Source organism: Leucoraja erinacea, chromosome 13 (genome assembly GCF_028641065.1).
Source record: "Leucoraja erinacea ecotype New England chromosome 13, Leri_hhj_1, whole genome shotgun sequence".
Lineage (NCBI taxonomy): Eukaryota > Metazoa > Chordata > Chondrichthyes > Rajiformes > Rajidae > Leucoraja > Leucoraja erinaceus.
In genome coordinates this window covers 42,201,562-42,226,063 of record NC_073389.1, presented here as the reverse complement: position 1 = coordinate 42,226,063, position 24,502 = coordinate 42,201,562, and the positions used below count along the sequence as shown (strand labels likewise).

The following is a 24,502-nucleotide window of genomic DNA, read 5'->3' as shown; positions in this document are numbered from 1 at the left end:
GTGGTACCTAGGTCCCTGGTTCTGTGAAGCAGCCATTCAGGGTGCCACCCAGTTGACTACTGTATCTCTTATTTAAGTTATTCCAACCCATTTCTCCCCCTTTAGTTGGGGAGCTGGAATGTTGCCAACAATAATATTAAGTTGATTCAGTAGGGGTTGCTTTCCCAATGAACCTAAAACATCTTCCTCTGGAGGAATTAAGGGCAGCATGGTGGGGCATCGGTAGACCTGGGTTCGATCCCAACTACGGGTGCCAACTGTACTGAGTTTGTGTGTTCTCCCCGTGACCGCGTGGGCTTTCTCCAAGATCTTTGTTTGCCTCCCACACTCGAAAGATGTACAGATTTATAGGTTAATTGGTTTGTAGGTTAATTGGCTTGGTATAAGTGTAAAATTGTCCCTAGAGTTTGTAGGCTAGTGTTAATGTGCGGGGATTGCGGGTCGGTGTGGTGGGCCAAAGGTCATGTTTCTGCACTGTATCTGTAAACTAAGCTTGAACTAAGATTATATTTCAGTTGATTCTTATTTACTGGGTTGTTTTCTTCTTTTCCTCTGGCTTCTACCTTCTATTCCGATAGCGAGCACACCCATACAAAATAAAACATCCCATGAATTATGATGGATACAAAATGCTGGGGTAACTAAGCGGGTCAGGCAGCATTTCTGGAGAAAAGGAATAGGTGACGTTTCGGGTCAAGACCGCTTTTCTCCAGAGATGCTGCCTGACCGGCTGAGTTACTCCAGCTTTTTGTGTCTGTCTCCAGTGTAAACCAGCATTCACAGATCCTTTCTGCACATCCCATTAATTAATCTGCTCCAAAAAGACTTTCCCATGGCTAATCAACAGCTCAGAAATCATAAGATGCCAATAACGATCAGTAAAATTAAAATGTTAAAATTTATCATGTCAAGAGGAGCCTTTAACACATGAGTAAACTCTTTAGAAACCCATACTATGAATGCACCTAAGCAATGTACACTTGGCTGTAATAACAGTTAAACTGATTTAGGTCTTTAAAATTACTTTAACGTGGCATTGGTATACCAGCTCCAGAGAAAGGGAATATTAAGGAAATATAACAAGGAGTCGACTCGACGGAAATAAATCAAAGTGTTAATTATAGCTCTCACCTTCATCAGCATAAACTACATGCCAGCTGTCAGCTTACAGCTATTTAAAATCCTTTTATTTGTTTCATTTTATCTTGTGTGCATGAATAGTTCATATTCTTTGCCCGTTTCAAGTCATAAATTGATGGGTTTTAAAAGCAGTTTATCATCTTCGGTCAATAAGGGACACTGAAGAATGAAAGCTTTTGGTACGGACGAAATGTGTAGGAAGGAACTGCAGATGCTGGTTTAAACCGAAGATACACACAAAATGCCTGAAGAACGTCACCCATCCCGTCTCTGCAAAGATGCTGCCTGTCCTGCTGAGTTACTCCAGCATTTTGTGTCTATCTTCAAAGCTTTTGGTACAATTTGATTGCTCTAATCCTGACTGGCACAGCCCGAAGAACTGTCACAAAGCCGGATGCCTCAGAAATGTGACATAGGTTGCAAAGAGCCTATTGAGGTGTTGTTGTGTGACAACACAATCGGCTTCCTGCAATGGCTTTCATCCAAAGGATCGGGAAATGATTGACTGATCAGTTCATGTTTAAACTGTGGGCCAGAACAATACGCTAACGGTTTACGTTAAGAGTGGTGAGTATTATTCTGATTGCTTTTTGTTTAATTTAGTTGAGTTTAGAGATGCAGCGCGGAAATAAGCCTTTCGGCCCACTGAGTCTGCGCCGCCCAGCGATCCCCGCACACTAACACTATCTTACACACAAGGGCCAATTTACAATTTTACCAAGCCAATTAGCCTACAAACCTCGTGACGCGTAAATGATGTTGCGTAAATTACGCGCAATTGACACCCAAGTGGGACAGGCCCTTAAGTGGACGATAAAATGGGAAGGAAGAATAGGCTGTAATGCATACGCTGTGTGAGAGGAGCAACAGAACAAGCATCAGGACGCACTGGCCATCATTGTGAACTGAAGGGCCTGTTCCTGTGCTGCACTGTTCTAGGTTGTAGAAAAATCAGACCTTTTTATGTATTTGACCTCTGGTAACCTTTATGCTTTTAGAGCTTACAATTACTCTAATTTACAGCGCGACTGCCCATCAAAATGCAATCAAATAGACTTGGACTGCTTCAAAATAAACTGTCATCTTCTACATAGTGCACACCTTGATTTTTATCAAGGTATTAAATATGATACTGACACATAAGAGAGAGAATATTGAAAGGCCTGGACAGAATGGATGTGGAGAGAATGTCCAGGCCTCTTAATTATAGGACTTCCTTTAGGAAGGAGATGAGGAGGAATTTCTTTAGTCAGAGGGTGGTGTATCTGTGGAATTCATTGCCACAGAAGGCCATGGGGGCCAACTCAATGGATATTGTTAAGGCAGGGGTATATAGATTCTTGATTAGTACGTGTGTCAGGAGTTATGGGGAGATGACAGAAGAATGGGGTTGAGAGGAAAAGATAGATCAACCATGATTGAATAGCAGAGTAGACTTGTTGGGCGGAATGGCCCAATTCTGCTCCTGCCACTTTATGAACATGAACTTATGAATGTATCTGAAGCCATTCGAACTCCCAGAACTCAGTGAAGACTGTTTGAATTTTGGCCCTTTAAAGTTTCAATGAAATCGATTAATAAAACCTTATTGTGCAGAGTAAAGTAAAAAAAAATCACTTATGGACTTATTATGAACCGACAGCATAATGGGGACAGGAGAAGAGTTGCTTACCCGCGTTGTGTACGCAGCTTCTGGGTCGTCTTCAAGAACCCTGGAGAGCCCAAAGTCAGACACCTTGCACACCAGGTTGCTGTTGACGAGAATATTGCGAGCAGCCAGATCCCGATGCACGTAGCCCATGTCGGACAGGTACTTCATGCCTGAAGCGATGCCCCGTAGCATGCCGACAAGCTGGATGACTGTGAATTGGGCATCATGTCTCTTAAAGAGAATGGATGAGTTTTTGCATTCAGTCTAAGTCAAAAAAAGTAGGGAGTTTAACTTGAAACTGCTGTACTTTAGTAAATGATCAGTCGGCTTACCCTGAGAAAACTGTCCAAGGAACCGTTTTCCATGTATTCTGTCACAATCATGACAGGTTTACCTGTAGAAAGGTCGCAATTGCAAGTTCAATGCATTGGGATATCAATTAAAACACATTATATTTTTTCAGCACAATTTTCATGGTAGAGTAGTTGTTACTGTGATTCTAATACAATGATACTTTATTGTCACGTGTATCTAGGTACACTGAAGTGCATTGTGTTGCATACAACCTGATAAAATCACACAGCAGACCTCACCTAGGCAGTACACAAGTGTCGCCACGTTTAGTTGCGACAAAGTTGCAAACATTCACCAAACATTCCTATCTACTGCCTGCCGGCTCATGTGGCATCCCCACCCTCGCCCCCCACTGGGTTCCCCCTTTTGTTCTAGACGGCCCCCCCCACCGGGTTCCTCTTAGTTCCTGATGGTCCCCTTGCCGTATACCCATTTGTTCTCAATGCCCCTCCCCCCCCCCCCCCCCCGAGCCAGGTCTCCACGTTGTTAATAATACCAAGTAATAATACTAAGTAATCAACCAGTAAGTATGTCCTGGATGTGTAGGAAGGAACTGCAGTTGCTGGTTTAAAACAGAGATGGACACAAAATGCTGGAGTAACTCAGCAGGACAGGCAGCATCTCCGGAGTGAAAGAATGGGTGACATTTTGGATGTTCTTCAGACTGACCCATTTCAGGTCGAGACTCTTCTTCAGACTAATCAGATGCTTCCTGTCCCGCTGAGTTACTCCAGCATTTTGTGTCTATCTTCAGTAAGTATGTCCTGTCCTTTTCACTTTGGATGAACCTGAAAGAAAGTTGAAGTTATCTGATAAAAGGAACTGCAGATGCTGGTATATACCGAAGATAGACACAAAGTGCAGGAGTAATTCAGCAGGTCAGTCCGCATCACTTGTTTCAGATCAGGACCTTACTTCAACCTGAAGTGTCCGGACCCAAAATGTTGCCCATCCTTTTTCTCTAGGACGGCTGCCAGACCCGCTGGATCACTCTGTGTCCATCTTAGACATATTTGTGCACTTGCAATCACTGTGGACAAAGAGGAGTTAAGAAGAGAAGCAAATCAAACCCTTATTATGTAGAAATGTAGAATCCAGGAACTGTGGTAGCAATTGCCATAAAAATAACCAGAAAGCATTTTATACGGCCTGAAAGAACATCTCTCTGTTTAAAACCAAATCACTGTACCAGTTGTAGAAGTAGCTTAGTTAGTGACATAGACAATAATAAGAGTATAATGCGCCTTGAATATTGTGCATTGTGGTAACTAAACCCATAGTGATAGACACAAAAAGCAGGAGTAACTCAGCGGGTCAGGGAGCATCTCTGGAGAAAAGGAATAGGTGACATTTCGGGTCGAGAACCCTTCTTCAGACTGAGAGACAGGGGAAAGGGAAACAAGAGATATAGATGGTGATACATCGAGATAAAGAACAAATGTATGAAAGATTTGCAAAAAATGTAACGATGTTCTCGGAAAGGTGGAGCCCACAATGGTCCATTGTTGTCTGTGGGCTAGGTGATACCGAATTATACAGACAATTAAACTCAACAGGACAACAGTGAAACATTTGCATCCCCTCCTTTCCATTGAAGAATATTAGTAAAAATGCTGCTTCAATGAAGGCAGGCCCCTTACATTTTGTGACCACCCCTTCCAGATGAATGATGTTTGGATGGTCAAACTGTCCCATGATGCTTGCTTCACTCAGGAAATCCCGTCTTTGTTTCTCCGTGTAACCAACTTTAAGGGTTTTGATGGCTACTGAGATCTCCTTTTTGGAGGGAAGCTTCAGGCGTCCACTGCACACTTCTCCAAATTCTCCTATGATATAAAAATACAATATTTCTGGCTGTAATTTCAAACAGTGCTCTGTCTCCCATCCCTCTCTCATCACCTGCAGTGGTAAGCAAGTCAAAAGCATTTGTACGGGTGTCAGAGGTTATGGGTAGAAGGTACATCATCATCGTCTACTCCACCATTCAATCATGGCTGATCTATCTTTCCCTCTTAACCCCATTCTCCTGCCTTCTTCCCATAACCCCTGACACCTTTAACTAATTAAGAATCTATCAACCTGTGGTTTAAAAATATCCATTGATTTGTCTCCACAGCCTTCTCTGGCAATGAATTCCACAGATTCGCCATCCATCTTAAATGTGTATGTTATTGACTTTATCAATGGTCTAGATCATGGTCACTCTTATTATCCCAGATGGTTCAAGACTATTAATCTCTGCCACGTTGCACAGTTTGCTGCCGACTGGTTGCATTTCGGAGGTCATCTAAACTCCATGATCAAGGATTGAAGATTTAATTTACTTTTTCTTCAGCCTACTAGACCAGGCAGGGTGCATATTTCCATCTTTAACTCACCCATTTATTAAACAACAACACTGCTCTGTAACTGGAAAAGAGTTGCTTATATTGTGGAATATCCTTTTAACAGCTGCCTGTGGGGTTTAGACTTGTGATGTTAAATGCTGACAGTTCCCAGAACATGTGATTCACTGGCAGGGAATGCTACACTCAAACCCACAAGTTTTAGTGTGATGTTGGAAACATGGAACTGCAGATGCTGGTTAATACATAAAAGGACACATAGCCTTGGGGTAACTCGGCAGGTCAGGCAGCATCTCTGGAGTACATTGTAAGGTGACGTTTTGGGTAACCTGTAGAAGGATCTTGACCCAAAACATCATCTATCCATGTTCTGCGGAGATGCTGCCTGACCTGCTGAGTTACGCCAGCACTTTGTGTCTATAGTATGATGTTGCATTGGGAAACCATGCAATGCAGTTCAGTGAAGGTTGAATAAAGGTATCAGTTTGTGCGTGTCTTTCATAAATAGCATTAAGATGTCTCTGAAGATAGACACAAAATGCTGGAGTAACTCAGTGGGATAGGCAACATCACTGGAGAGAAGGAATGGGTGATGTTTCGGGTCGAAACTGAAGAAGGGTCTCAACCCGAAATGTCACCCATTCCTTCTCTCCAGGAATCCTGCCTGTCCCACTAAGTTATTCCGGCATTTTGTGTCTATCTTCAGTGTAAACCCGTATTTGAAGTTCCTTTCTACACATTAAGGCGTCACACATCTGTACTATCATGACACCAAAAGGCAGCAAAGCCATTTCTGGCCCCAAAAGAGTCTTTCTTGCTCCTGCCCCATCCCATGCCATGGTACAGATGGGACGGATTTGTTGATACCCAGAAAATTTAGAACCATGCATCAAGATCTATAAGGCCGGAGACTGCGATAAAATTATCAGTGGAGGCTCACACTGCTGTGTCCAATTAGATGCAGAGCCCAGAGAGCAGTGAGATAGCCACTGATTGTCCTGAGAGAGGAATATGCACTAAAAATAATCATTTATAAAGTTTAGTACCTGCACCAACAACTTTGTCAATGGATATGGAGGAAGAATCCAGCTCCTTCGCAAACTCATGGACAGCCTGGCTGGGGTCTTCGTATGTGTGCGGGTCCACATATGTCCGTAGACCTGGAAGTTTAACTGTTTGCAGAAACATTGAGAAATATCACACATGCCCTGGGTATCAACACAACACAACCATATTCTCAACACTTATGGCTTCTACAGGCAATCATTCTGGAGAGAAGAGATCCTAAAATTCCTGAGAACTAGTCAACCTGCCACAAACCACAAACAGGTTTGGTGGAATTACTGAATTTTAAAATAATGAATTGGAGTTTGGTTTTTATTCTTGTGCTGGCTCGAAGGGCCGAATAGCCAACTCCTGCATCTATTCTCCATGTTTCTTCATTTACCAATTCAGCACTTTACCCTTCTCCAACAATTGACTCTCCATTTGAAGAAGGGTCTCGATCCGAAACGTCACGAAGGAGGGCAGTGAGATGTCTGAAGAAGGGTTCCCACCCAGAACTGTGGAGGCCAATTCATATTTTTAAGGCAGCGATTTATAGATTCTTGATTAGTAAGGGTGTCAGTGGTTATGGGGCAAAGGCAGGAGAATGAGGTTGAGAGGGAAAGATTGATCAGCCATGATTGAATGGTGGAGTAAACTTGATGGGCCGAATTACCTAATTCTGCTACTATAACATAAACTTGTGAAGCATCACCTATTCCTTTCCTCCAGAGATGCTGCCTGACCAACTCAGTTACTCCAGCTTTTCGTGTCTATCTTTGTCAAAACATATTTGGCTGGCCAGTCACACTTTCTCGGTTTCACTTTCCATCTCATTCAACCAAAATATGTAAGAGGTGGTCAATAACTCACCCATGCTTTTTTCCTTTACAAAAGTGAGTTATAAAGGTCCACACACATCTAAGGTACAGGCAAATTAGTTTTGTTTAGTTTTAGTTTAGAGATACTGCGCAGAAACAGGCCCTTTGGCCCATTGTTTCTGCACTGACCCGCACATTAACACTATCCCACACACACTAGGGATGATTGTACATTTATACCAAGCCAAACCTGCACGTCTTTGGAATGTGGGAGAAAACCGAAGATCTCGGAGAAACCCACGCGGTCACAGGGAGAACGTACAAACTCCATAGTGTCAGCTTCCATAGTCAGGATCGAACCTGAGTCTCTGGCGCTGGAAGGCAGCAACTCTACCACTGCCCCACCATGTCACTGAAATGTGGGAATGTAGGTAGTTGTCACGGGTTTCATGCAGAAATGTGTTGACAGGGATATTTAGGGTCTATTCGAATCAGGTATCTTGGATGGACATGAAGATTTAGTGTCTGCTGCAGTTCAGATCCGAGGTTTTCAGGAAGACTGACCCTTTGAAATTCAATGATAGATGGTATAGTGTTATGGGAAAGGAACATTTGGTGAATTATATTAATCTGTAGTAGAGGAACACGAGGTATACGTTCAAAGTAACTCAAAGCCACCACTGCCTTTCAGGAAATATGTTTTTACAAATAGCATGGCCCATCTATATACATTTCTGCAAGGAAGTGACAAGTTTTTTACACAGTGAGTGGTTGGTGCCTGAACGCGTTGCCAGGAGCAGTGGTGGAAGCAGATACGATCGTGGTGTTTACGAGGTTATTGCACATGGATATGCAGGGATATTGATCGCATGCAGGCAGAGATGATTAGTTTAACTTGGCAGTTTTGTTTGGCACAGACGTTGTGGGCTGAATGGTCATTTCCAATGCTCCACTATTTTATATTTCTATGACTCCTGTCCAAATGACGTATTGCTAGAACTTTCCTAACATGCATTCCTATCATGTGGAAAATTAACAGTATTTCTCTAATTTCGTATGGGGTGACACAGTGGCGCAGTGGTAGAGTAGCTGCCTTACAGCGCCGGACACCCGCGTTCGATCCTGACCTCGGGTGCTGTCTGTATGGAGTTTGCACGTTTTCCCTGTGACTGCATCGGTTTCCTCCAGGTTCTCCTGTTTCCTTCCACATCCCAAAGACAAGTAGGTTTGCAAGTTAATTGGCTTCTGTAAATTGTCCCTAGTTTGTAGGATAGAACTAATGCATGGGTGATCATTAAGTTGGCGTGTATTTGATGGGCCGAAGGGCCTGCTTCCACGCTGTGTCACTAATCGAATCTAAACTAATCTAATCTAAAACTCTTAACTAAGTAACAGTGGACCAAAGACTTACTAACAACCACTGGTGGCTTGAAATAATTTAGATGTATAAAAGATCCATACGATGAATGAGTTTCCCTTTGAGTTATTTATTGCTCTAACGTTGTCATTTAGGATACACTCCTTCTGATACCCTCCTTTTCAAACATGCTCACAGCAAAGCCAAATCTCCTCAGATATTATGCGCCTAATCCTGAAGACTTGTGTTTGAACTTGAACTTGAACTTCTGCAACACAACATTATAGAGGTAACTTTGAACCAGATGCCTGTAAAACCCAAGATAGACATAAAATGTTGGAGTAACTCAATGGTACAAGCAGCAGCTCTGGAGAGATGCTGCCTGTCCTGCTGATTTACTCCAGCATTTTGTGTTTATCTTCCATTTAAACCAACATCTGCAGTTCCTTCCTGCCTGTTGAACCCTCCAGTTTAACCACTTGAGTGCCTTATTGATTTCAATGGGAAGTGAAATTGGAGGGTTTGTTAAATGGGCTCTTAAGCCCACTGTCCTATTTCTGCTGAGTGTGTTAAGTTAAACTCTCTAGTCTAAGGCCAAGCTTACAGTAGTACAAGGAAAACCTCCTACTGTTCTCTCAGGCTGAGTTCCTTTCTCTCTTTCAATGCCGAGCTGAGAGCAGGCAGTTGTTGTACTTGACGGTGCTGCAGTAAAGATCCACTTAAAAGGAATTTATTTTTGCTCTGGGAATACAGCAGTAAAGAGTAGAAGAAAATAAGTTCCAAGGTACTGGAGATGCTGCTAATTGCTATAATATAAACCCTGATAGGGTGTCTGGGTGAGCTCTTTGAACAGAGTAATGGCTTAAGAAAACTATCAGAACAGTATTGAGTTTAATAGAAAAATTGAGGTTATACTTCAATTTTAGGTTAGTTTAGAGATACAACATGGAACTGAGTCCATGCCGACCATCGATTTACCCGTTCACACTAGTTCTCTGTTAATCCATTTATGCACCCACTCCCTGCATGCTAGGGATAATTTACAGAGGCCATTTAACTTACAGGCCAGCTTGTATTTGAAATGTGGAAGGAAATCGGAGGATCAAGAGGAAATCCACGCCTCCACAAGGAGAACACCCACAGGATTGAACCATGTCTCTGGCCTTGTGAGGCAGCAGCTCTACCAGATGAGCCACTGTGCCATCTAGTATGTGCCGCTGAGACCATACCTGTAATAATATGTACGGTATTGGTCTCTTATTTAATAACGAATGTTAATGTATAAGAAGTATTTGGGGGCGGCAAGGTGGAGCTTAACTACAGGCAGTTTTGAGGAAGTAATTCATTGCTAGTGGTTTTATCTTTTCAATGAGCTGTTCACTCAATGTTTTATTCACCTGGAGGTACAAACCCAATGAAATACAGTTACAAATATAGGGCGGCATGGTGGCGCAGCGGCAGAGTTGCTGCCTTATGCCCCTGTCCCATTTAGGAAACCTGAACGGAAACCTCTGGAGACTTTGCGCCCCACCTAAGGTTTCCGTGCGGTTCCCGGAGGTTCCCGGAGGTTTTTGTCAGTCTCCCTACCTGCTTCCACTACCTGCAACCTCCAGCAACCACCTGCAACCTCCGGGAACCGCACGGAAACCTTGGGTGGGGCGCAAAGTCTCCAGAGGTTTCCGTTCAGGTTTCCTAAGTGGGACAGGGGCATAACAGTGCCAGGGACTCGGGTTCGATCCTGACTATGGGTGCTGTCTGTATGGAGCTTGGACGTTCTCCCCGTGTCCCACGTGGGTTTTCTCCGGGTGCCCTGGTTTCCTCCCACATTATTCCAAAGACATACAGGTGTGCAGGTTAATTGGCTTCGGTAAAAATTGCCCTTGTGTGTATGTGTGTGTGTGTGTGTAGGATAGTGTTAGTGTATGATGATCGTTGGCCGGTGCGGACTCGGTGGAACGAAGGTCCTGCTTCCGTGCTTAATATCTAAACTAAACTAAACTAAAGTAGTTCAGAGAAGCTTTCTTACTATGGCCGTAAAGAGGCAGGCTATCTTATGAAAATATGTTGGAGAAGCCAGGTCTTTATTGCTGTTGGTGAAGGACACTGGAATGCAACCTATATAATCCTAATGAGTCTTGATAGGGCAGATAGGCAAGGATGTTTCCACCTGGGGAAAAATCAAGAAGTAGGGATCACTATTGAAACTAAGTGTGTCACCCATTTAATGCAGGAATGAGGCAATTTATTTTCTCTCAGAGGGCTCAGTGCTCCCCAAAGGAGTGTGGAAGCAGAATATTTGAATATTTATAAGCCAGATGCAGACAGATACATGCAAGGGGTGAAAAGTTATAGTGCATACATAGGAATGGGAAGATGTGATCACTATATCGATCACAATCACGTTAAATGCTGGAGCAGGACTGAGTGGGCTAATCATGTTCCTAAAACATAATTTCCCACCCGATGACACTGAAAATCAATGGTCACAAACAAATATTCTGAAAGTAACTAATGTACGAGATGGCGTTCCCAGACGCTTGATAGATGGAACAGATGCACGGTGTGGCATCACTTTAACGAGAGGAAGAGCTTTCATTTATATAACTCCTTTTGCATGATGAAGATGTCTCAAACCATTGCACAGCCAAGGAACTGCTTTTAGTTGCTTTGCCACTGGTACAATATAAAGCAAGCAAGTGTAGTAACCAATTTGTGCTCTGCAAGCCTCCACAAACAGCAGCCTGACAAATGAGATGCCACTGACCCGCTGAGCATTTCCAACATTTTCTCTAGTTAATTGCAAACGCTTGCAGGTTCAATACTCACTGTGGCCATTTGGGTAATAGATTCTTTTGTCGTCAGATATATGCTTTGATTTGTTGTACCCGCAAAACCTGTGCATAAATCAAATAAATTCTTACCAACCGACACCATTCATTTCACTCCATAGAAACATTAATAAACTTTTTAAATTGTCAAATGTTTTGTTAACAAGTACAAGAATGGAAAACGAGGGCACATTTGAATGTATCAGTGTAGCTTCAAGTATTTCTACTTACTCTCTAGGTTTTACTTATTACATGACATTACGACAAGAGTGGGGTGGGAGATTGCAACCTTCACATCCTCCACCCTGTTTCAACTAATGCAATCAACCTGACGTTCACAAACAAAAGATCAAATAGGACAGGTTGACCTACAACATTAGGCTGAGCACGCCATATGCAAGAAGAAGAAGAATACAACAAGAGTGAGTTGTAAGTGATTGGAGTCTAAGGCAGCATATTTTGATTTGAATAGTGAGATGAGAGCTAAAATACTTTAACTCCCTCTCCCAATCGACACTGACCTTTCTGTCCAGGGCCTCTGCCATTGCCGTTGTGAGGCCCAGTGCAAATTGGAGGAACAGCACCTCATATTCTGCTTGGGCAGCTCACACGCCACACACCCCAGAACATTGACTTCTCTAACTTCAAGTAACGTCTTTCTGCATCCCTCCCCCTTCCCAGTTCTCCGACCAGCCTTACTGTCTCCAAATAAATGTTATCTCTATTTGCTTTTGGATCTTGGACTTTCTCACAGAGAGACCGCAGTCAGTCCGTGTTGGCAAGAACACTTCAGGCTCGATCACGCTGAGCACCGGCTCCCCTCAAGGCTGTGTGCTCAGCCCGCTGTTGTTCACACTGCTCACACATGACTGTGCTGCCAGATTCAGGGACAATAAAATCATAAAGTTCGCGGACGACACTACAGTGGTGGGACTCATCAGTGGAGATGACGAAACAAGGTACAGGGAGGAAGTAGAACAACTGGTGGACTGGTGCGGCAAAAATAACCTGGAATTGAATGTCGAAAAAACTAAGGAGATGGTTGTCGACTTCAGGAGGGCGCAGCCAGAGCATACACCGCTCAACATTAGTGGCACTGCAGTGGAGAGAGTGGAGAGCATAAAGTTCCTCGGTGTGCAGATAACGGACAACCTCACCTGGTCCAGGAACACCACTGGGACCGTCAAACGGGCCCATCAGCGACTGCACTTCCTGAGGAAACTAAAACAGGCCTCACTCCCCACCAACATCCTCAGGACTTTCTACAGGGGCACGGTGGAGTCTGTACTCACGTACTGCATCAATACGTGGTACTGCACCTGCAACTGCTCGGACAGGAAGGCTCTGCAGAGGGTAGTGAGGGGAGCAGAGAGGATTATTGGCGTCTCCCTACCCTCGGTACAAGAACTGTTCCAGAGCCGCTGTCTGAAGAAAGCACAGAGAATTGCCAAGGACAAACTGCACCCCCTCCACACACACCTGGATCTCTTGCCATCAGGCAAGAGATATCGAAGCATCAAAGCCCGGACTACGAGGCTGCTAAACAGCTTCCTACCACAGGCTGTGAGGCTGCTAAACAGTCACTCTGCACTCACAGTCACTTGACTTGACTCTGCGGCTGGCACGGACACTTTAATAACTGGCACTGGCCACTCAAATCAGCGGCCCCGGACATTTTTTTATGATTGGTTTACTGTTTTTAACATTGTGTTTTTTTACCTGATTTTAACTATTTATTCTGTTCCATCAGGGACTGGATTGTTTTTTTTTTAGTGTTATTATGTGAGAAGTGTTTTAAATTTCATGTGCGAGGCTCCGCTATTCACTGGGAAACGTCTTTTCATTTTGCACTGTACTTGTTGCTTGCAAGATGACAATAAAGGTTGATTGATTGATTTGTTGTTACCTTCTCCCAGCTAACAATGATCTAAGCTACATTTTACTTGATCTGCATTCCCTTTGTCCTATTTTCATAACCTTACACTTCCTTATCTATATATCTCCGTCTCTCCTGACATCAGTCTGAAGAAGGGTTTTGCCCCGAAATGTCACCCATTCCTTCTCTCCAGAGATTCTACCTGTCCCGCTGCTTTACTCCAGCATTTTGTGTGTATTTTCATGAGTTAAGATAAGGTAGGGACATATTTCTATACTTGTTCAGTGTATTATTTACACTTCCCTGCTTTTTCCTAATGCTTATCATCTCAGTCTGAAGAAGGGTCTCGACCCGAAATGTCACCTATTCCTTCGCTCCATAGATGCTGCCTCACCCGCAGAGTTTCTCCTGCATTCTGAATACAGTAGTCATTGCTTTACTATTTAAGATATCTGAATGGCAAAAATCAACAAGGCTGATCTTCGAGTGGAAGATAGACTCAAACTGCTGGAGTAATTCAACGGGCCAGGCAGCATCTCTGGATAGAAGGAATGTGAGATGTTTTGGGTTGAGGCCCTTCTTCAGACAGAGTCTGGGAAGAGGGAGACATAGAGATATCGAAGGGCAAGGTGTGAAAACATAGATCAAAGGGGACGATGTTCCCCTGAATGTAGATTGGTGCATTATTAGCTGAGGGGAAGGTAACAACGAGACATGATAATCAGTAATCGACAATGAAACTTGTCGGAGAATGAGGAGGGGGAGGGACTGAGAGAGAGGGAAAGCAAGAGTTACTTGAAGTTTGAAAAATCAATATTGGAGTGGAAGTGCTGGGTTTGCTTTCACATGATCTGACCCTGTCATGGTGTGCAGAGTCAGGGAGGGGCATCTAGATATCATTCCCTCGACACACGGAGGCTAACTTTTTTGATAGCACTCCCACACTCTTTCAACACCACAAACCACAAGATGCAGTACAGGCTGCCTGTTCCATGTAGAAACGGGCGAGTTGGAAATGTCTGATAGGATTAGGTAACCACTTTCATAAGGATCGTGAGTAGGAATCACAGTCGGAATCCTAAACAGACCCAGCTGGGATTTTCATTAGTGGCTGCACTCTGTGGCTGGTATTTTTCCTTTCACAGCACACAATATATTTGGAATGCATTTCTCCATTTATTCACATTTTCATTTGTTACAGTATTATCATTCTTACTCCAGTGAATATCTTGTGAATGGAAAATCTTGAAAAAAAACATTTCAAGCATCAGATTAGTGGAAATGGTCACAACATAAGCATGCACTGGAATTCTATTTGCATATAAGATAACTGTTATTTTCCAATAAAATTGCATGCACTAAAGGCACAGTCCATCTAATGCTGTATGCTTCTCCCCACTAGATATCAGAATCTGAATGTGTAATCATTGTGAAATAGGCATTTAAAATCATTTGACACAATTCAGAACATTGTTTAGGTGTACTGGATCCCAGGGTATTCCAGCCCCTACAGACCCTGTTTCCAACCCCATAAACCTCTGATGTTTATGACCTTGTTTAGAATGGATAGAGGCTAACATTGATTATGCTTTTTCATCTTATCCCTTCAAGGTTGTGGATTCAAGCTCTATTCGAGGGCTCTTAAAGATAGCGGAGTCAAAGGATATGGGGAGAAGGCAGGAACGGGGTACTGATTGGAGATGTTTAGCCATGATCACATTGAATGGTGGTGCTGGCTCGATCGGGCGAATGGCCTATTCCTGCACCTATTGTCTATTGTCCCTTTGGACACCTTGGCACTATTATTGGTGGTTTTCAGGAGTGGTAGGAACAGAATTAGGCCATTCGGCCCACCGGGTCTGCCATTCAATCATGGCTGATCCATCTTTACCTCTTAACCCCATTCTCCTGCCATCTCCCCATAACACCTGACACTCAAGAATCTATCTCCGCCTTAAAAATATCCATTGACTTGGCCTCCACTGCCTTCTGTGGCAATGAATTCCACAGATTCACCACCTTCTGACAAAATAAATTCCTCCTCATCTCCTTCCTACAGGAATGTCCTTTAATTCTGAGCCTATGGCCTCTGGTCCTAGACTCTCCCACTAGTGGAAAAGCCCTCTCCACATCTACTCTATCCACATCTACTCTATCCACATCTACTCTATCTACTTGAGGAAATAATTAATTGCAAGAGGTTTTATCTTTTCAATGAAATGTTCACACAAAGTTTTTATTCACATGGAGGTACAACTCCAACGAAATTCAGTTACAAATATAGGGCGGCACGGTGGCGCAGCGGTAGAGTTGCTGCCTTACAGTGCCAGAGACCCTGGTTTGATCCTGACTATGGGTGCTGCTTGTACGGAGTTTGTACGTTCTCCCCTTGACCGTGTGGGTTTTCCCTGGGTGCTCCGGTTTCCTCTCACACTCTAAAGACGTACGGGTTTGTAGGTTAATTAGCTTCGGTAAGAATTGTAAATTGTCCCTTGTATGTGCAATAGTACCAGTGTACGGGGATTGCTGGTCATCGCGAGCTCGGTCAGCCGAAGGACCTGTTTCCACCCTGGATCTCTAAACTATAGGAACTGGAGGTCCTCCCTGTGCACTGGTCATTAGTCACCCCTTAGGCTTCGAAGATGAGAGAGTTTGCAATCCTGCTCAGTAAACCCCAGCACTGAGTGAATGTCAAGCTGCGGGAACTGGAACATTACCCTGTTGCCATAATTCATAATGAGGATGAATTGATTGCCAAAACAACTTGTCAATGTTGAATAAACTGTAAGCAACTAATTGGGAATTATAACACTCTACCAAAATATCTAAACTAACTATTCCAATAGCATTTAAATGGTCCAATATTCTGTTGGCATTCTACAAAATAAACATGTTCCTTCAATCTCAAAGAAAACTAGCTAAACTGAGGAACATTACGTATTAGCGGTCAGGTATAAAGTAGTTTTAACATATAGAACTAACCTCCCAATTATGATGTACATCACAACTGTAAGCAGAACAATGGCCACTGCTGCTGATATGGCAATCATTACAACCTGACTGTTCTCGCCAGCAATGGAGAAGGCTGAAACCAAAAAGGGGAAACAATATTGTTCTTGAGATAGAATTTAAGCAGAAAGGGAACAATGCAAATATATTATTACCATAATAAAACATTAATTACTCTCTCCTCCCTCGCCTCCACCCTCTCCCCTCTCTCTCCACTCTTCCCCTCCTTCTCTGCCTCCCCCTCCACTCACCCCTCTCTCTTCTCCCTCCCTCACCTATCCCTCTCCCCTTCTTATTCCCCCTCTCTCTCCCTCCCCTCCCGCTTCCTCTCCCTCTCCCTCCCTTTCCCCTTCCCCGTTACTTCTCTACCTTTCTAGCTCTCTCTCTCTCTTTCTCTCTCTCATAAAAGAATGTTAATTTTCACTCACAGTCAGGACTGGTCTCAAATTCAAACTTGCGGCTGCTCATCCCATAACCAGCCGCTGTCCGGGCCCTGATTTGGAACAGGTAGGTGGTCTCCGGTTTCAGCCCATTGACAGTGACATTGGTGCCCTTTGATCTCATGATCGTGTAACTGGTTTCCTGTTCCTGCTTTAGAATAAACACAAACGAAGAACATCATTCATTATGATCCAGCCTTTCCCCTAAATCTCATTCCTGTTTGGAGCAAAATTCTGCACATGGTGATATGCTCCCTCTTATACGCATTTGGATTTTATTTCCACTTGCTGCTCCACTCCTGGAGAGAGTGGATTGTGGATTCTAATTGTACATCCGGTAGCAACACCACATGTTCTAAGTCATTTGTTGAATCCTATGTCATAGCGTAAAAACAGGCACATCGCATCTGTGGTAATTATCAAGTATCCATCTTTATACCAATGCATGGCCCATTGCCTTCAAGATATTGATAATTCAAGTCCTCATCAGAATACCTGTCCCGCTGAGGTACTCCAGCATTTGTGTCTACCTCTGTTCAATGTCGTCTTTTGCCACATGCTTTGTCCTGTACATCAGCTATTGTCGCTGTTGGAGTATTATGTAAACAGACTAACTTGCAGCTTCTGTGAACAGCACTTTCCAACTTTAGATTCTAGAAATAACAAATAATTATATTGGATCTTAGGAGAACGTATTAGGGGCACTCCAACACAATTAAATATAAGATTAAGTAAGTATAAACCTAATTAGATTCCTTTGATTTTGAAATAACATTGAGTGTTTATTAGATTTTTTTTATGAACCGAAGCAATTAATTTGTAATTTCATGCCATTTTCACCATAGGCCTTTGTTGGTCCTGGTGGGAGTCATTTAATTATTTTATAAATACGATCTACGCCAGAATAAAACAAATTACTTTGCTCCTGTGATACTGTGATAATGATGACTGAACATTTCTGCTCAAGGTCAGGGAATGAGGACTACAGAGTGGTAGACAGGGTCTGATCCATCACTGCTACTGACCTCCCCACCATCGAAGGGATCTCTATAAGAGGCACTGCCTCAAAAAGGCAGCCAACATCATCAAAGACCCACACCACTCTGATCACAGTCTCATTACTGCCATCAGGAAAAGGGTACGTGAAGGTGACCACGAACAGTTTCTTCCAAGCAACCATCAGGCTCTTGAACACCACATGACACTAACCTCAGCACTAACCTATGATCTGCTGTGAACTGTGCCAGTAGTTGCTCTACAGACTTGATTTTTGCACTAATATTTTTAACCTAGTATTACAGTTATTAGTTTACTCTATTTTTCATTTGTATATATTATCTGCATGTACAGGCCTTTTCAGCTGCAGCAAGTAAGAATTTAATTGTTCTGCTAGTGTGTACAAAGTCATGAGAGGAATAGATCAGGTAGATGCACAGAGTCTCTTGCCCAGAGTAGGGGAATCGAGCACCAAGTCAAGTCAAGAGAGTTTAGAGTCATGTGTCCCAGATAGGACAATGAAATTCTTGCTTGCTGCAGCACAACAGAGTATTGTAAGCATAAATACAGAACAGTTCAGTGTGTCTATATAGCATAGACCATATATATACACACATAAATAAACAGATAAAGTGCAATAAATAGGGTATTATAGTTCAGAGTTTGTTTGATGGCAAGTTTAATAGCCTGATGGCTGTGGGGAAGTGCTGTTCCTGAACCTGGATGTGCCAGATTTCAGGCTCCTGTACCTTCTACCTGATGGCAGTGGAGAGATGAGTGTGTGTCCAGGATGGCGTGGGTCCTTGATGATGTTGGCAGCCTTTTTAAGGCAGCGACTGTGATAGATCCCTTCGATGGTGTGGAGGTCAGAGGCGATGATGGACTGGGCAGTGTTTACTACTTTCTGCTTTATTTTCAGCTCCTGAACCAAGTCACGATGCAACCAGTCAGCATGCTCTCTACTGTGCACCTGTAGAAGTTCGAGAGTGTCCTCTTTGACATACCGACTCTCCGTAATCTTCTCAGGAAGTAGATACGCTGATGTGCTTTCTTTATAATTGCGTCAGTGTGCTGGGTCCAGGAATGATCTTCGGAAATATGCACGCCCAGAAATTTGACGTTCTTGACCCTTTCCACCATCGTCCCGTTGATATAAACAGGATTGTGGGTCCCTATCCTACCCCTTCAAAAGTCCACAATCAATTCCTTGGTTTTGCTGGTGTTGAGGGCCAGGTTATTGTGCTGGCACCATTTGGTCAATCGGTCGATCTCTCTTCTATACTCTGACCCGTCACCATCAGTGATTCGTCCCACAACAGTAGTGTCGTCTGCGAACTTGATGATGAAGTTCGCACTATGTCTGGCTACACAGTCATCAGTATAGAGTGAGTACAGCAGGGGGCTGAGCATGCAGCCTTGAGGTGCTCCCGTGTTGATTGTTATCGAGGATGACACATTTCCACCAGTGAGAGCCAGTGAGATCGCATCCACCGTTGATCTGTTGTGGAAGTAAGCCAACTGCAGTGGGTGGAGGTTCTTGTCGAGGTAGGAGTCGATATGTGCCATTATCAACCTTTCTAAGCACTTCATCACCACAGACGTTAGTGCCACTGGTCGATAGTCGTTGAGGCACGTTACCTTGCTCTTCTTGGGCACCGGTTTTATTGATGCCCTTTTAAAGCAGGTGGGAACCTAAGACCTCAGAAGTGAGAGGTTGAAAATGTCTGTAAAAACTCCAGCCAGTTGGTCCGCACGGGTTTTTAGAACAGGGCCGGGTGTACCATCAGGTCCAGGTACTTTCCGAGGGTGTATGTCTTTGGAGCATGTATGTCTTTGGAGCGTGGGAGTAAAGTGGAGATCCCGGAGAAAATCCACGCGGGAGAACACACAAAGTCCGCACAGACAGCAACCATAGTCAGGATTGATCCCGGGACCCTGGCATTGTAAAGCAGCAACTCTACCGCTGCGCCACCATGCCGCACAACGGACAATGGGCAAAAGAATCAGGAGGACATGATTAAATGCTTTCTCACGGAGAATACCCGTGATCTGGAATTCCCTGCCAGAACGGATGGTGAAAGTAGATTTAATTATGGCTTTAAAAAAGGAGCTGGATGAATGTGTGAAGGAGGAAAAAAATCCAAATCCAATGGGAAAGAGCTGAGGAATAGGAATAGCCACATCACTGACATGGTCTCCGTGGGCCAAATAAATTCCTTCCACACTACAAAGCTGCTGTGATCATACGGTTTATTCTTGGGTAATAACAGTCTCGAGAAACAAAGCATTCTTCAAATAAAATTGCAAGCCTGTGACCATTAAACTGATTTATCTGCACTTTTTAAAAGAAAAAAAACATGTTAATGTTCACCTAAAGTCATATCTATTTATGCTATTTTATATGGTCCAGTAAAATTGCTATCTGAATTTCCTGAATGTGCAATGTCCAGAATACCCATTAATGATAATGATTCCTCGATAAAAACACTGAGGCTGAACATTATTCACATTCATTGTGCAGAAACCATTGGGCATTAGCTGATGGTTACACACTTAGTTGATGAGAATTGATAAGTGTGGATCTGGCAGAAGCTTTGTAATAAGCAAAAGGATGCACTATGACTGAATATTGACATTGTCACCAGATAATAAAGTGCATCGCAATTGGGAAACAGAAAATGTCTGTCGTCAGCTAAAACAGCCCTTGTCAGACGGTGCACAAGAGAGCGAAGCAGAGGAGTGACAGAGATAGACTGCTGTGGGAGTGGTACAAAGAAAAGCACAATTGTGATGTCTTGTGGCTTCTGTGGACAGCTTAGTTATGGTGACTGATTAACCTTTACACCATACATTGTTTAATTGCAGCTCCCGTAATTACAGGTTATCCCTTTGTATTTGCATTACATTATTAATTGCGGATCTGCAAGCAAAGTTATTACCTTCTAATTACATTCCTGCTCATAAATTGCATGGTAAAATGCTACCCTCGAGATCTGAAGCTCGGTACTGAATCCTTAAAACAAGACAGAACCCGTGTAAATTAAAAGGGACGCAATCTGTTCTTTGTACGCTCGGTGAGAAGGAGTGCAGGAGCAGTAAAATAAGGGCGACTGGATTGACTGAGATAATGTCGGATAATTTTCTTTGTGTCCTTTCTTTATCATAATAGAACTGGCAGTTCCAATGTAAACATTTATGATTTGGCTGCAGACAGCTTTCAAAGGAAATCCTTTCCCCTTTGAGACGAGCTCGCTGAGATTAGAAGTGAAGCCAGTTCTTTCTTTCCCAATAATTTCCCACTCTCAACGCCCACACTCGGTGTGTTGAAGAACATTGTATGAAATGAAACCAAACATTTCAAAACAAAACATTCTTACCAAAGAGGATCAGATCCAAAGCTCGGGCTCGTAAGTGCATGTGAGACAAATTAATCACATGAAAAAGAGAAAGAACGGCTGTTCATTGAAGTTTTCGGAGAGATAATTTCCTACACACAGTGGGTTTCTTTGTACAGTAGCTGAACACTGAATTGTATTCATTTTCCCACCTTCTCATAGAACTTGACCTCGTAGTCTAATATGATCCCATTCGGGTGTTCAGGCTCTTGCCAAGAGAGAGCAATGCTGTTTCGGGTTGTCCAGTCCTTCTTAATCACGGTGACAAGAGAAGGAGCTAGGAAAGAGCAAAACACAATTAAAGGCCATATTTTGCAAAAGAAAACCCCGTGCCAAGTGGAATCATTTTCATCCAAAACAAACTCTAATTAAAGTTGTCCCTGTGGCAAGACTGAACAGCTGGAAGCACTGTCTTGGAACACATTTTGGAAATGATAACCCTAACAAAGGATTAGTCTGAGCTTCATGAACATTCAGACTCCATCAAGTAGAGTCTGCTACAACCGTGAGCAATCTGTCACAACCCTTAACTAAGCGACTGGTGTATATGTGGATAAAGACACATACAGGTATTGCATATGTCAGCTGAAAGCTGTGCCAAGGACACACACACGCACTCGCTCATAATTTTTTTTAAACTGCCTAACCATCCTGCAAACCAAATGATTGAGCATTTAACACTGAATCATAATGTAACAGTAAAGAATGTATTGCACAAATTTGTCACATTCCTAATCTTATTCATCAATTGGCTCAGTGGTGCAGCGGTAGATTAGTTGCCTTACAGCGCCAGAGACCCGGGTTCGATCCTGACTATGGGTGTTGTCTGTACAGAGTGCTGTCTATAAAGAGTGAAGAAGATTAGACTTTATTGCCATCCATCACAGTGAGGAATGCGGGGAATCCTTTGTGGTGGATGTTTATGTTTACTTCTATGTACTGTAGTTGTGTGTTTTGTTGCTTTTATTTAGTATGGCTGTGTAGTACAGTGAAATCGAATTTCACTGTACCTTAATTGGTACAGGACAATAAATTACCCTTGAGCTTGTACGTTCTCCCTGTGACCCTGTGGGTTACTTCCGCATGCTCCGATTTCCTCCCACATTCCAAAGATGTGCAGGTTTGTAGACTAATTGGCTTCTGTAAATTGTTCTTAATGTGTAGGATAGAATTAGCGTACGGGTGACTAAGGGTTGGCGCAGACTCGGTGGGCCAAAGAGCCAGTTTCCACGCTGTATTTCTAAAACTAAAAAACTAAATTGTATTTAATGCAAACACTTTCTCACTTGCCAGGGCCCAGTCTGCAAAATACACTGTGTGCTTGCTCTTTGTCCCAATGCTGTCATTGCTCCTTATCTGCAAAGTGTTTTCTCCATTGAATGTTTATCTTTCTCCAGCTACTGGCAATTGTTTAGCTGGGCTGGTATTCTCCTGAGTGTTAGCAGCTCTCTGCTACACTGTCGGGAGAAATGTTCTCCTCTTGTAAATGTTGGCAAGCTAATCAAGTGCTGAGCTCTACCATCTCTTTATCCAACATTTGCACTCCCTGTGAGGGATTACTGGATGCTGGTCAGCTCCAGGGCTTTGATGAATTTCTTCCCACTTGGTTGAGGAACACACTGAGCCAAATCGATTGTTCCCATTACAATAGATGATGTCAGTTGACTCACAAAAGACAGCGATCAAGCCCAAGGGAAACTCGATACTGCAGATGCTGGGAACTTGAGCAGCAAAACAAAGTGCTGGAGGAACATGCAGTATCTGTGGAGGGGATGGACAGATGACGTTTGGGTTGCAACCCTTTTTCAGTCTGAAAAAAGGTCTGGAGCTGAAACATCATCTGTCCAATCCGTTTGCTGGTTCCCAGTGCTTTGTTTTATTGTGATCAAATTCAAGAGTCAAGAGTGTTTTACTGTCAAATGTCAGGCAATCCATAGAGCCATAGAGTCAAAGAGTGATACAGCATGGAAAAAGGCCCTATGGCCCAAATTGCCCACTCTGACCAACATGTTCCAGCTACACATCCCACCTGCCCGCATTTGACCAATATCCCTCCAAATCTATCCTATCTATGTACCGTTCTAACTGTTTCTTAAACATTGCGTTAGTCCCTGCCTCAACTACTTCCTCTGGCAGCTCGTTCCATACATTCACCACCCTTTGTGTGAAAAGGTTACCCCTCAGATTTCTAATAAATCCTTTCCCCTTCACCTTAACCCTATGTCCTCTGGTCCTCAATAGTTATAGTTAAAGTTATAGAAAGGAAATAGTTACTTTTTTAGATTAATAATCAATTCTCTGATAACATTAGACCTGCCAAGCCATTAATAGTCTAACATTGGGAATTAAACTTATTAAATTTACAATACCCGATGAGCCCATGATGAAATATCATGCCGATTATTGTTTTTATTTATCTTTGAATGTGAAAAGTGGCTCACACTATTATGACATTAATAACCTCTGAAATTTGGTTAGTTAATAGTCAAACAACTTAGTTCAGTTCCGTTTATTGTCACATGTACCAAGGTACCGCGAAAAACTTTTGTCACCTGCTAATCAGTCAGCAGGAAAGACAACCAGTCTGAGGAAGGGTTTCGGCCTGAAACGTTGCCTATTTACTTCAGTCCATAGATGCTTACTCACCCGCTGAGTTTCTCCAGCACTTTTGTCTACCAGCAGGAAAGACAATATATGATTACAATCAATCCATTTATACATGGTATAATGTTTAGTGCAAGGTCATAAGGTCATGTGATAGGGGCAGAATTACAGTTAATTGTAAGTAATTACGGCCCATCAAGTCTATTCTCCCATTCAATCATGGCTGATCTATCTCTCCCTCCTAATCCTGAACTTTTCCTGAAAGTTTTCCTGAACTTTTCACCAACTCTTCGTCTATCTGAAACTGCTGGGTTCTGCAATCAAAAGGGTACTCTATTAGATAAGGATGGTTGCAGCACTTCCTGAGTAACATCAACACATTTTGCAATTTCAAGTGGACTTCTTTATCTTGCGGAACATATACATCCAACACCGGCCTCTGTTCACAGCTATTCTCCTGCCTTCCCATAATCCCTGACACTCGTACTAATCAAGAATCTCCCAATCTCCTCTTTAGAAATATCGATTGACTTGGCCTCCACAGCCTTCTGTGGCAAAGAATTCCACAGATTCACCACCCTCTGAGAGAAAGCCAGTAGAGAAGTCAGTAAAGCCTGTAAACAGAATGTATCTGAAGCTTGG

At 43.1% G+C, this 24,502-nt stretch overlaps 1 protein-coding gene across 3 annotated transcripts in view; it reads right to left on the bottom strand.

The window, feature by feature from the left end:
- Window positions 1–24,502, bottom strand: part of epha3 (eph receptor A3) — a 216,268-nt gene that overhangs the window by 43,975 nt on the left and 147,791 nt on the right. The window contains exons 6-13 of one of the 3 annotated variants that reach the window (XM_055645047.1): window positions 21,409–21,533; window positions 16,854–17,013; window positions 16,399–16,501; window positions 11,539–11,606; window positions 6,537–6,662; window positions 4,786–4,971; window positions 3,124–3,185; window positions 2,813–3,022 (exon numbers count right to left, since the gene is read on the bottom strand). In XM_055645047.1, the coding sequence (XP_055501022.1) occupies window positions 2,813–3,022; window positions 3,124–3,185; window positions 4,786–4,971; window positions 6,537–6,662; window positions 11,539–11,606; window positions 16,399–16,501; window positions 16,854–17,013; window positions 21,409–21,533 (1,040 nt within the window). Of the gene's footprint in view, window positions 1–2,812; window positions 3,023–3,123; window positions 3,186–4,785; window positions 4,972–6,536; window positions 6,663–11,538; window positions 11,607–16,398; window positions 16,502–16,853; window positions 17,017–21,408; window positions 21,534–24,502 lie in introns of all 3 variants that reach the window. The other 2 variants (XM_055645046.1, XM_055645049.1) reach the window with 2 other exon arrangements.